This window comes from Loxodonta africana, chromosome 11 (assembly GCF_030014295.1).
Source record: "Loxodonta africana isolate mLoxAfr1 chromosome 11, mLoxAfr1.hap2, whole genome shotgun sequence".
NCBI lineage: Eukaryota > Metazoa > Chordata > Mammalia > Proboscidea > Elephantidae > Loxodonta > Loxodonta africana.
The window spans coordinates 58413544-58426769 of NC_087352.1; the positions used below are offsets into that span (position 1 = coordinate 58413544).

At 47.3% G+C, this 13226-nt stretch overlaps 1 protein-coding gene across 2 annotated transcripts in view; it reads left to right on the plus strand.

Annotated features, from left to right (window-relative positions):
- The window catches only part of SMAD7 (SMAD family member 7), a 30451-nt gene extending 28558 nt beyond the window's left edge, over positions 1 to 1893 (plus strand). For both annotated transcript variants that reach the window (XM_064294542.1, XM_064294543.1), the window contains exon 4: positions 57 to 1893. In XM_064294542.1, coding sequence (XP_064150612.1) covers positions 57 to 595 — 539 coding nt within the window. In that variant the 3' untranslated portion in view covers positions 596 to 1893. The remainder of the gene's footprint in view (positions 1 to 56) is intronic.
- Positions 1894 to 13226: the final 11333 nt, after the last annotated feature.

A 13226-nucleotide genomic window follows, 5' to 3' on the forward strand; every position in this document is an offset into this window, starting at 1 on the left:
CAAGGAAATGGCCAGTCCCTTTCACCACCAACGATGTCCATCATTTTGTTTTGTAGATTCCCAACTTCTTCTGGAACCTGGGGATCGGTCACACTGGTGCGTGGTGGCATACTGGGAGGAGAAGACGAGAGTGGGGAGGCTCTACTGTGTCCAGGAGCCCTCCCTGGACATCTTTTATGATCTACCTCAGGGGAATGGCTTTTGCCTCGGACAGCTCAATTCGGACAACAAGAGTCAGCTGGTGCAGAAAGTGCGGAGCAAAATCGGCTGTGGCATCCAGCTCACGCGGGAAGTGGATGGCGTGTGGGTGTACAACCGCAGCAGTTACCCCATCTTCATCAAGTCAGCCACACTGGACAACCCTGACTCCAGGACGCTGTTGGTACACAAGGTATTCCCCGGTTTCTCCATCAAGGCGTTTGACTACGAGAAAGCGTACAGCCTGCAGCGGCCCAACGACCATGAGTTCATGCAGCAGCCGTGGACTGGCTTCACCGTGCAGATCAGCTTCGTGAAGGGCTGGGGCCAGTGCTACACCCGCCAGTTCATCAGCAGCTGCCCGTGCTGGCTGGAGGTCATCTTCAACAGCCGGTAGCCGCGTGGGGAGAGGACAGAACGTGAGCCGAGCAGGCCACAATTCAAACTACTTTGCTGCTAATGTTTTCCTCCCGAGTGCTTGCTTTTCATGCAAACTCTTTGGTTGTCCTCCCCCTCCCCCCTGTCATTCTTGTTTATGTTCTGTTTTGTTCTTCGAGAAATAGCTTATGAAAAGAATTGTTGGGGTTTCTGAGGGGGGTATGGTTGGCAGGACACCCCAATATTAAAGGGGAAGCAAAAGCAGACCACCACCAAACACATTGTATGAATGGGAAGCAGTCTCTTAACTTTCGGGTCATCATTTCACTTGTCAAAAGTGTACGTGTGAGTGAGTGAGTGTGAGTCCGTGTGCATGTGTGTGCATGACGGCCGATGCGGGAAATTGCGTGCTCTTTGTATTTTTTATGGATGTCCCCAGCTGAGCAGTTTGTAGCCCCAAGTTGTGTCTCTCTTGCCCTTTGGACATGCTCAGTGGGGCAGAGTCAGTACCTGGGCAAGCTGGCGGTGGGTGTCCCAGCAGCTGCCAGAAACCAGCCTCTGTCCCAGCCCGGGGAAGCCCCAGCCCCACCACTCTCCCCTCCTAGGACACGGGCCTGTCCACAGGCTTCTTAGAAGCAACCCTGCTAGAGTCTGAACCAGAACCAGTTGTTTTCCTCCCTGTCTTAGGCCTCTTCTGCCACCCTGCCGCCCTTATAGTGTCTTTCTGTTCTGGCCCTCTGCTCCTGGATATCTCTGAGATGGGCTTCCGAGGGCCACCGGGGCAGCCCACCATCACAGTATTGCTCATTCTGTGCCCTCTCGGCCCTTTCTCCTCTCCCTTGCCCCGGTGACATCAGGTTTTTCCCGGACTCAGAAACCAGCTCAGCACTGTGGTCCTCTCCACAGACAGTGTGTTGAGCTCCGCTGTTAGACCAGCGAGGGGGCGTGGCCTGGCAGGAGACCTCCCTGCAGCCCTGCTTCCCACCAAGAAGGATTTGGTCCATCAGAACCCAAGGTACCCTCCTAGGCTGACACCTAACTGTTCTTTCGTTTCTCCTACAAACTCATACACTCGTATGATACTTTGACACTGTTCTTAGCTCAATGAGCATGTTTAGACTTTAACATAAGCTATTTTTCTAACTACAAAGGTTTAAATGAACAAGAGAAGCATTCTCATTGGAAATTTAGCATTGTAGTGCTTTGAGAGAGAAAGGACACCTGGAAAAAAAAAAAAAAGATTTATTAAAGAAAAAAATGTATTTTATGTTATATATAAATATATTATTACTTGTAAATATAAAGACGTTTTATAAGCATCATTATTTATGTATTGTGCAATGTGTATAAACAAGAAAAATAAAGATGCACTTTGCTTTAATATAAATGCAAATAACAAATGCCAAATTAAAAAAAAAAGATCAACACACGATTGGTGTTTTTTTCTATGGGTGTTATCACCCAGCTGAATGTTTTTCTAAAGGGGTTTATGTTCCATTAAACAATTTTTAAAATGTATACTTGATTCCATGTTGTCCTCCAGCTCCTTTTTCTTCTTCTGGTTGGAGGTGGGTCAGGAGGGGCGCCCATCAGAATTCAGTTGAGTTGAAGTCTCCCCAGCCCAGGGTGTGGTGGGGAGGTGAGCCACAGAGGTATACATTGAGCCTCAAAAGGGGATGCATCCAAAACGCTCCTGGGTCTTCAAGTTCCTGTTCTCCATATACTAGAAAGATCTATAGCTACACAGACATCTCTTCCCATCCTTGTTAGCCAGTTCCCCTAGGGTGGAGCTGCCTGAGTGGCCTGAATTTGTAATGGGGACAACTTCAGGGAACCCTGGCTGGTGCAAATGGTTTGCGCTTCACCCACCCTTGGCTGTCCAGTCGATTCAGACTCAAAGCAACCCTACAGGAATACAAATGGAGCTGCCCCATAGGATTTCCAAGGAGCAGCTGGTGGATTCAAACTGCCAACCTTACGGTTAGCAGCCGAGCTCTTAACCACTGTGCCACCAGAGCTCCTTGCACTTGACTACTCACTGAAAAAGGAGTCCTTGTGGTGCAGTGGTTAAGCGCTAAGCTTATAACCAAACCCACCAGCGGTTCCACGGGAGAAAAGACCTGGCAATCTGCTCCTGTAAAGATTACAGCCCAGGAAACCCTATGGGGCAGTTCTATTCTGTCATTTAGGGTTGCTGTGAGTTGGAATTGATGGCGCACAACTGAAGGTTGACAGTTCAAACTCATCCAGTGGTGCTGGAAGAAAGGCCTGGCAATATGCTTCCATGAAGATTACAACCAAGAAAACCCTATGGAGCAGTTGTACTCTTAACACATGGGTTGCCGTGAGTCAGAATCGATGGCAAAAGCTTGTGGAATTGAGAAATGGGAAGGGGGCTGAATTGGAGGAGAAGATGGGGGGGTAGTTCCAAGAACCTAGGACCTTGTTCCTGCTTGCCAGCTCCTCCACTGGCATTAAATCCTGAGCCTACTATGCCTCCCAGGGGAGGACCACTCCTGGGCTAGGTTCCAAGATAGGCTCCCTGAGGGCTGAAGCCCTAGGGGAGATGAAGGGGGTGGCTCTGTCTCTTAGGAGGCAGGGGTCGAGTGTTGGCCAGGTCCAGAGGGGTCTGGCTGCCAGCGACAGGAAGTTGACTATTCTAGCCTAGCCCAGCCCAAGGTGGCCCTTGCTGTTAGTGAGTGCCTCTTCACTACACCCCCTGTATTAGCTGACCTGGGATTTCTGTTCATTAATCTGACCTAAATAGAGCCGCATTTTAGATTCAGGAAACCTTGCAGAAGAGGTGAGGCTTGGGGGTCCAAATTGGGCACCAAATGGTGGGCTTGTGCAGGTGTCTATGTCATGGGGTCTAGAACCTTAGATCCAGAAGGAAACCATGTTTCATGCCTCTGCCCTTTCCCTCACACTCCAGAAGCGGTCCTTTTGAAGTGGGGTGTCTCGGTCATCTAGTGCTGGTACAACAGAAATACCACAAGTGTGGATGGCTTTAACAAGAGTTCATTCTCACAGTCCTGTAGGCTAGAAGTCCGAATTCAGGGCACCAGCTCCAGGGAAAGGCTTTCTTTGTCAGCTCTGGAGGAAGGTCCTTGTGATGCATTAGTCATGCATTAGTCTTCCCTTGGTCTGGGAGCATCTCAGCACAGGAACCTCAGGTCCAAAGGACTCGCTCTGCTCCCAGAGCTGCTTTTTTGGCGATAGGCCCCCGTCTGTGCTTCGTTCTCTGTTTTATATCTCAAAAGGGGCTGGCATAAGACACTAGTCTTAGAGATCTCATCAATATAGCTGCCACTAATCCATCTCATTACATCATAGTGATAGGATTGACAACACACAGGGAAATCACATCAGATGACAAAACGGTAGACAATCGTAATACTGAGAATCACAACCTAGTCAAGCAGACAGGTATTTTTGGTGAACACAATTCAATCCATGACATGAGGGTTCTTAAGATTTTAGATATCACAAACTGGTACAATTTCAAAACCCCATTTTGGAGGGCTATCTTGGGTTGTCAGCTTTTTTGCCAAATTATAAGACAAAGCACTACAGCCCAGTAGCACCACCATTTCATCAAAAGGAGTTATAATACAATTGAGTAGCAAGAAATATTAAAACAGATTTGTGATTCAGAGCATTACTGCCAAGTGGTCATCTGGGCCAGTGTGGACATATGAGGCCATTGGGGAGTTCACTACCTTGCTAGAGGACAAGACCCCCGCACCTGAGATGGTCTTGAAGCAGCTCTTTGCTTTTTATCAGTTGAACTGAAACCCACCTCTATTTTAATTCTGTAACCTGGAGTAAGTGTAAAATCCTATCTCTGGAAGACACCCAAGGAGGGTTCTAATTAACTCCAAGGTGGTACTGGCGGAGGAGGGTTAGGGTGGAAGGTGTTAAGTTAGAGAGGTGTGGAAGTTGGTTCAGTTTGCTTCAACTTGCTTCAGCATGCCAGAGAGCTCTTTAATAATAATAATAACTGCTGTCTATGGAATGCTTAACCAGGTGCCAGGCATGATGCTAAGTGTCTAAGGGAATATCACTTAATCCTCGATAGGACCTGCAAAAATGGAAGCTTCGAGAGGTTCAGTGACTAGTCCAAGGTCACTCGGCAAGGAAGCAGCCAGAGAGCTCAGGATCTGACCATGGGTTGATGGTTCTGGTTCGTTGGCCCACGCCCTGTGATGTCCATTTGAGAGGATCCCACATGGCTCCAGTCCTATAGTTCCTCAAAGTTGGAAGAAGGTGGGCCACCATGCTGTGACCTGGCCCTACTGCTTGAGCAAGGTCTCTGGATTCAGGAGGCAGAGCTGTGGCAGCAACACCCTTGTGCTCTCCTGCGTTATTGTGGACTTAACTTTCAGCCTCAGGAAGCTGGGGGCAGGTAGGGGTGTGGATTCTGGTAGGGTGGCTGGTGCTGCGTCAGCTCTTTCATCCCCTTGCCAGAGTATCCATTACCCCACAAGCAGCCCCTAAGCATCTTTGGTGTGCCCAGGGGCTGTGCTGTGGCGGACACAGAGGTAACCCCAACCCAGGCCCTGCCCTCAAATGATGCTAGAGGACAAGACCCCCACACACCTGAGATGGTCACCAACAGCACAAGGCTGATTATGATGAGTACCCAGGAACAGGTGTGGGAATAGGGCCTCAGGTGTTCTGAGGGGGCGGGGCTTTCAGCCTGGTGATGTTTAGATGAGTGGGGGGTGGAGGAGAAAGTGTTCCTGTTGGAGGGAAGTTTTACAGCGTGGTTCTCTTTCCAGTCTGGTTGCCCCTTCCCAGTTCACTCCTTGAATGTTGGGGTGTCTTAGGGGGTCTGCCTGTAGCCGGCTCTCTTCTCACTCTACACCATCTGCTTGAGCAGGGACATCACTCTGGTGGGTTCATCCATTGTCACCTGTGGGTGCTTCAGCTGCCCCAGCCAGAAACCTGGATTCTCCCACCTCTCTTGCCCTCATCCTCTGTTACGAGATCTTGTCTACCTTGCCTCATTCGACAAGTAATTATAAACTGCAAATATCTCGCACATACGTTCTTCAGTTCAGAGCCTTCTAGACTCTCCTTGGCCTTTCTACCTTCACCATCTGCCTCTGCCAGCCTCACCACGTTAACCACCATCCCCTCTGCACACACAGACCCTTTGTCTTTGTCCTAGGCATCCAGTTTCTGAAACATTCCTTTCTTATGCAAGTCCTTCACAAGTGCTTTCCAGCTCATTCTTCCATTCTCCTTTTCTTTCAGAATTCAGCTCAGGCCACGCTTCCTCCTGAAAGCTCCATGCCCCCACCCCCTTAAAAAATTCCTGCCCTAAAGCACCATTAAACCAAAAACAAGTTGCAATGGAAATGATTTTGACTCATGGCCAACCTATCTGTGTCAGAGTATAACTGTGCTCCATAGGGTTTTCAGTGGCTGATTTTTCAGAATTAGATCACCAGGCCTGTCTTCTGAGGTGCCTTTGACTGGATTCAAACTGCCAACCTTTTGGTTGGCAGCTGAGTGCTTAACTATTTGCACCACCCAGGGACTCTAAAAGCATCCTTGCTGGTATAGAATTCCGTCTCCTCTACTGAACCGAAAGTTCTTAGTGCTTTGGGATCTCAGCTGGGGCCCTGGTTAGAATCCATGACCCTAACCACTCCTGGCACAGTGCTCAGGCAGCTCTTGTCCCATGAACCAGGGAGGGAGAGACAGATTTGTGGGCTTTGCTTGGTCTGGGAATAATAATATCAGCCATCACTGGTTGAGTTCTGACTATGTGCTAGGCTGTGTTCCAAGCATTTTCTATTGAAATTGTCTTATGTAATCCTTACAACCCTCCTAAAGTAGGTATTATTATCATCATCCCCATTCTACAGATGAGTAAATTGAGGTTCAAAGAGGTTAAGTTGCCCAAGGTCCCCAGGTGGGAAATGGTAGAGTCAGATTTCATAGCCTCTGTGCTGTCTAATGTCTGTGGGCAGGGCTGGGTCAAGGAATGGCTGTGTTGGGCACTTGTTTTTCTAAAACAAGTTCTAGTCTGGAAGGATCAACCTGATCTGATCGCTGAGCAATAGAAACAACAACGGACATTTGTCCACAAGCCCCGCTTACCGAGGGCCTTCCCAGATGTTAGGAATGGGTTTCTAAGGCGTTCCCATCAGCACCTTGTGGGCAGATGTTATCTGACCCAGGAGGAACTGGACCCTCTAACGGGGGAGAGATTTGCCATATTGCTTGTGGGGGAGGCTGAGTTTGCACCCAAAACCAAACCCGTTGCAGTCAAGTCAATTCCAACTCATAGCGACCCGTTAGGACCGAGTAGAATCGCCCTGTAGGGTTTCCAAGGAGCGGCTGGTGGATTCGAGCTGCTGACATTTTGGTTAGCAGCCGAGCTCTTAACCACTGAGCCACCATTGCACCCAAGGCCACAGCAAACACTGATATCCTGGTGGGTCAGTGAAGCCCCCAACGCCCAGCCTGCAGAGGAGCTTTTACAAGGCTGATGTTCTGCAGCCAACCACGCTAACAAAACACAGCTCACGACCGAGACTGCCTGGGTGTTGAGGACATATGGGGCAGGATGTGACTCCGGGCATAGAAAACAAGCATGGGCTTTGGAGTCAGTAGGCCTGGGTTTGAATACTGGCTTAAGCGAGTCATTTAACCTCTTTGAACCTCAACTTCTGAAACAACAAATGGGCATTATACCTGCCCCATGGGGCCAGTATGGGGATTGGTGAGAAAATACAGGTAAAGGGCTGGACATATGATAAAGTTGAGATTACTGATATCTGACCATTCTGGCCTGCGAAAGACGGCAATTTCATATAGTTTGATTGTCAGTGGTAGAATTCTCACCTCCATGTGGGAGGCCCAGGTTTGACTCCTGGCCAGTGCACCTCGTGCAGCCACCACTCATCCGTCAGTGGAGGCTGGGATGTTGTTATGCTGTGGAACAGTTTTCAGCAGTGCTTCCAGATTCAGGTGGGCTAGGGAGAAAGGCCTGGTGATCTGCTTCCAAAAGTCAGTCAATGAAACCCTATGGATCGCAATGGTTTGATCCATCTCTGATCACAGAGATGGCTCAGGACTGGCCCGTGCTTTGTTCGGTTGTGCGTGGGGTCACCATGAGTTGGGGCTGACTCCACGGCAGCTAACCACAACAAATCTGGAGCTGCAGGCAGGGGCTGAGACTGGGTTGTGCAGGAAGTGGGGTTGAAAGAACGGTCAAGTGTTGGGGGATGGTCAATACTGGGGTGACTCCTTCCCTCCCAGGGTACCAGCAAACTGCTGAGCCCACACCACAGCAGGAAGAGAAGGTCAGTATAGCCAGGGCTGAAGTTTGGGGTGCCCTGGCCTGGAAGAGGGAGCCCAGGAGCAGCCTGTACAGCCCGAGTTTCCTGGCGGCTGGAGCAGCAGGCCCGAGTTGCTAGCTCAGCAGTTTTCCCCCAGCCAGAAGTGCCCCCCTCTCTTTCTGAAAGTAATGATTTTCTAAAAATGGATTCCCTCCCCTCCCCCAGCTGCAATTAATCTACCGAACACAAAGTGGCCGCTGGAGGAGGCCCCTGGTGAATTCGGACCAGTGCAAGCGCTTTGATTAATTCAGGGACGATTTACTGGCTGGGGCTGGGGGTGAGAGGATTGAGAGGGTGAGGAGGTGGGTGAGGGCGCACTGTGGAGCCTATGCAAGATTCCCCTGGGGCAAGCCTCACCAGGATTCAAGAGCTGCAGGACCTCAGCCCCCAGCCCTGGGGTCCTCCCATGGGCCTGTGAGCCTCAGCCTGGGGCACTGTGCCCAGGGCCCGGAAAAGCTGATAATAAACCTGAGGAATCTCTCTGGAGCTGCCATTTTAGTAGAAACTTCAGGGGAGAAAGAAAATGGGTATTTTTATCTCAAGAGAAGCCCATGTATACTAAGTAGTAAAATGCAAAATTGACATGACTTGTTGGGGAAAAAAAGACACTTCGGGGATGTGTTGCTGCTCGTGGTGTCTCTTTGAGCAGCAGCCCGAGGCCCTGAGTGGTTTCTCTTCTGTTGTGGGCCCTGGTGAAAAAGCATGAGATCCAACCTACCCCTTGGGTTTCAACCTTGAACGTAGGAATAGAATGTATATCATAGGGCTGCAGTGAACCCTAATGAACATATAGATAATTCCATAGATAACAATATTGAATGTGCATTTAAATAGTTTTCACCAAGGCAGAGCTCCCATGCGTCTGTCAATTTGTCATACTGTGGGGGTTTGCATGTTGCTGTGGTGCTGGAAGCTATGCCACCAATATTCAAATACCAGCAGGGTCACCCATGGGGCAGTCAGGTTTCAGCTGAGCCTCCAGATTTTAAGACAGAGTAGGAAGAAAGACCTGGCAGTTCTGAAAAAAATTAGCCAGTGAAAACCTTATGAATAACAGCAGAACATTGTCTGATTTAGTGCAAGAAGATGAGCCCCTCAGGTTGGAAAGCACTCAAAAGATGACTGAGGAAGATCTGCCTCCTCAAAGTAGAGTTGACCATAATGATGTGGATGGAGTCAAACTGAGAAGTAACAGCTGCAAACATCCATTAATAATTGAAACATGGACTGTATGAAGTGTCAATCTAGGAAAATTGGAAATTGTCAAAAAATGAAATGGAATGCATAAACATTAATATCCTAAGCATAAGCATTAGTGACCTGAAATATGAAATAGACTTGTATTGGCCCTTTTGAATCAGACAATCATATGGTCTACTATGCCAGGAATGACAAATTGAAGAGGAATGGCATTGCATTCGTCATCAAAAAGAACATTTCAAGACCTATCCTGAAGAACAATGCTGTCAGTGATAGAATAATATCCATACGCCTACAAGGAAGACCAGTTAATACTACTATTACTCAAATTTACACACCAACCACTAAGGCCAAAGATGAGGAAATTGAAGATCTTTACCAACTTCTACAGTCTAAAATTGATCGAACATGCAATCAGGATGCATTGATAATTACTGGTGATTGGAATGCGAAAGTTAGAAACAAAGAAGGATCGGTGGCTGGAAAATACAGCCTTGGTGATAGAAGTGATGCTAGAGACCGCATGATAGAATTTTGCAAGACCAATGACTTCTTCATTGCAAATGCATTGTTTCACCAAATAAACAGCAACTACACGTGTGGACCTCACCATACGGAATACACGGGAATCAAATTGACTACATATGTGGAAAGAGACGATAGAAAAGCTCAATATCAGCAGTTAGAACAAGGCCAGGGGCCAGCTGCAGAACAGACCATCAATTGCTCAAATGCAAATTTAAGTTGAAGCTAAAGAAAATTAGAACAAGTCCAAGGGAGCCAAAGTACAACCCATCTGAATTTAGAGACCATTTCAAGAATAGATTTGATGTGTTGCACACTAATGACCGAAGACCAGATGAATTGTGGAATGACATCAAGGACATCGTACATGATGAAAGCAAGAGGTCATTAAAGAGACATGAAAGAAAGAAAAGACCAAAATGGATGTCAGAAGAGACTCTGATACTTGCTTTTGAACATTGAGTAGCTAAAGGAGAAGGAAGAAACGATGAAGTAAAAGAGATGAACAGAAGATTTCAAAGGGCAGCTCAAGAAGACAAAGCAAAGTATTATAATGACATGTGCAAAGACCTGGACTTAGAAAACCAAAAGGGAAGAACACAAGCTGCATTTCTCAAGCTGAAAAAGCCGAAGAAACAATTCAAGCCTTTAGTTGCAATATCGAAGGATTCTACGGGCAAAATACTGAACGACGCAGGAAGCATCAAAAGAAGATAGAAGGAATACACAGAGTCACTGTACCAAAAAGAATTGGTCGATGTTCAATCGTTTCAGGTAGCATATGATCAAGAACTGATGATACTGAAGGAAGAAGTCCAAGTTGCACTGAAGACATTGGCAGCAAGTCTCCAGGAATTGAAGGGCTACTGAATGAGATGTTTTAACAAACAGATGCAGTACTCTAAGTGCTCACTCATCTATGCCAAGAAAATTGGAATACAGCTACCTGGCCAACCGATTGGAAGAGATCCGTATTTATGTCTATTCCAAAGAAAGGTGATCCAACGGAATGCATAACTTATCGAACAATATCATTAATACCACACGCAAGTAAAATTTTGCTGAAGATCGTTAAAATGTGCCTGCAGCAATACATTAACAGGGAACTGCCAGAAATTCAAGCTGGATTCAGAAGAGGATGCGTGGAATGAGGAATATAATTGCTGATGTCAGATGGATCCTGGCTGAAAGCAGAGAATACCAGAAAGATGTTTAGTTGTTTATTATTGACTATGCAAAGGCATTTGACTGTGTGGATCATAACAAACTATGGATAACATTTCAAAGAATGGGAATTCCAGAACACAATTAAGTGCTTATGAGGAAGCTGTACATAGGACAAGAGGCAGTCGTTTGAACATAACAAGCGGATACTGAGTGGTTTAAAGTCAGGAAAGGTGTGTGTCAGGGTTGTACCCTTTCACCATGCTTATTCTATCTGTATGCTGAGCAAATAATTTGAGAAGCTGGACTACATGAAGAAGAACGGGGCATCAGGATTGGAGGAAGGCTCATCAACAGCCTGTGTTATGCAGATGACACAACCTTGCTTGCTGAAAGTGAGAAGGACTTGAAGCACTTACTTATGAAGATCAAAGACTACAGTGTTCAGTATGAATTATACCTCAACATAAAGAAAACAAAAATCCTCACAATTGGACCGATAAGCAACATCATGATAAAGGGAGAAAAGATTGAAGTCATCAAGGATTTCACTTTACCTGGATCCACAATCAAGCCCCATGGAAGCAGTAGTCAAGAAATCAAATGATGCATTGCATTGGGCAAATCTGCTGCAAAAGACCTCTTTAAAATGTTAAAAAGCGAAGATGTCACTTTGAGGACTAAGGTGCATCTGGCCCAAGCCATGCTGTTTTCAATTGCCTCATACACTTGTGAAAGTTGGACAATGAATAAGGAAGATCAAAGTATTGACGCCTTGGAGTAGTGGTGTTGGCGAAGAATATTGAATATACCAAGGACTGTCAAAAGAAGGAACATATCTTTCTTGGAATAAGTATAGCCAGAATGCACCTTAGAGGTGAGGACGATGAGACTATGTCTTACATACTTTGGACATGTTGTCAGGGGGGATCTGTCCCTGGAGAAGGACATCATGCTTGGTAAAGTGGAGGGTCAGTGAAAAAGAGGAAGATCCTCAGCAAGATGAATTGACACCGTGGCTGCAACAATGGGCTCAAGCATGACAACGATCGTGAGGATGGTGCAGGACTGGGCAGTGTTTCGTTCTGGTGTACGTAGTGTCGCTATGGGTTGGAAATGACTCGACGGCACCTAACAACACCACCACCACCAAGGCAGAGAGCCCTTTCACACACATTATTGCAGCCAATCCTCCCAGCGGTCTGGGAGATAAAAGTGCTACTTTTCCCCATTTTAGAAGAAACAGAGACTCGGAGAGATCAGTGACTTGCCCATGTCAACCAGCCAGACTTGCCCATGTCACCCAGCCAGGACATAGCAAAGTCACACCTGGCAGCTCTCCTTAAGTCCATCCTAGGGCTCTTTCCAATGACTGGGCTGCAGGCTTTTTTATCCAAAGCATGGCACTCACTTGCTCTGTCCAATAAAAACCAAAAACCCCCAAATCCATTGCCGTGGACTCAATTCCTACTCATGTTGACCCCATGTGTGTAATATAGAACTGCTCCACAAGGTTTTCAGGGCTGTGAAGTTTCAGACACAGATCACCAGGCCTTTCTTCCAAGGTGCATATGAGTGGGTTTGAGCCACCAATCTTTCCATTAGTAGCAGAGCACTTAACCATTTGCACCACTCAGGAGCTCTGTCCAGTAAGTTTCAAACTCCACTTCCTCCAACCAGCCTGCCCAGATCCTTGCAGGAATGAGTGGCCTGTGGCAGAGTCATTTTGTTCTAGCCCAATAAGCAGGTCCTCCCCTACATTTCCCAGCCTCCTTTGCAGCTTGTTTGGGACCATGTGACTAGTTCTGGCCAGTGGCTGTGAGTGGAAGTGCCGCATGTCACTTGTAGGCTAAAACACTGAAGAGCTGGTGGATGTGATCCAGCTCTCTCTTCTTTGCCACCAGGACCTAGAAGATATGTTTTGAAATGACGAGACACGGATGGAAACAGCCTGGATCCCTGAGTGGCTGCCCAGTGGACCCATAGCTGACTTTAAGTGTTACCGGACTGAGATTTAGGAATTTGCCTGTCTTAGTTAACTAAAACCAAAAAACCAAGCCCGTTGCCGTTGAGTGGATTCTGACTCATTTCAACCCTATAGGACAGAGTAGAACTGCTCCATAGGGTTTTCAAGGAGTGGGTGGTTACCCAGTGCTGCTGTAACAGAAATACCATAAGTGGATGGCTTTAACAAACAGAAGTTTATTCTGTCACTCTTTAGGAAGCTAGAAGTCTGAATTCAGGGCCAGCTCCAGGGAAAGGCTTTCTCTCTCTGTTGGCTCTGGGGGAAGGTCCTTGTCATCAATCTTCCCTTGGTCTAGGAGTGTCTCAGCACAGGGATCCTGGGTCCAAAGGACACGCACTCATGGCTCACCTTGCTTGGTGGTAATGAGGCTTGATTCTCTC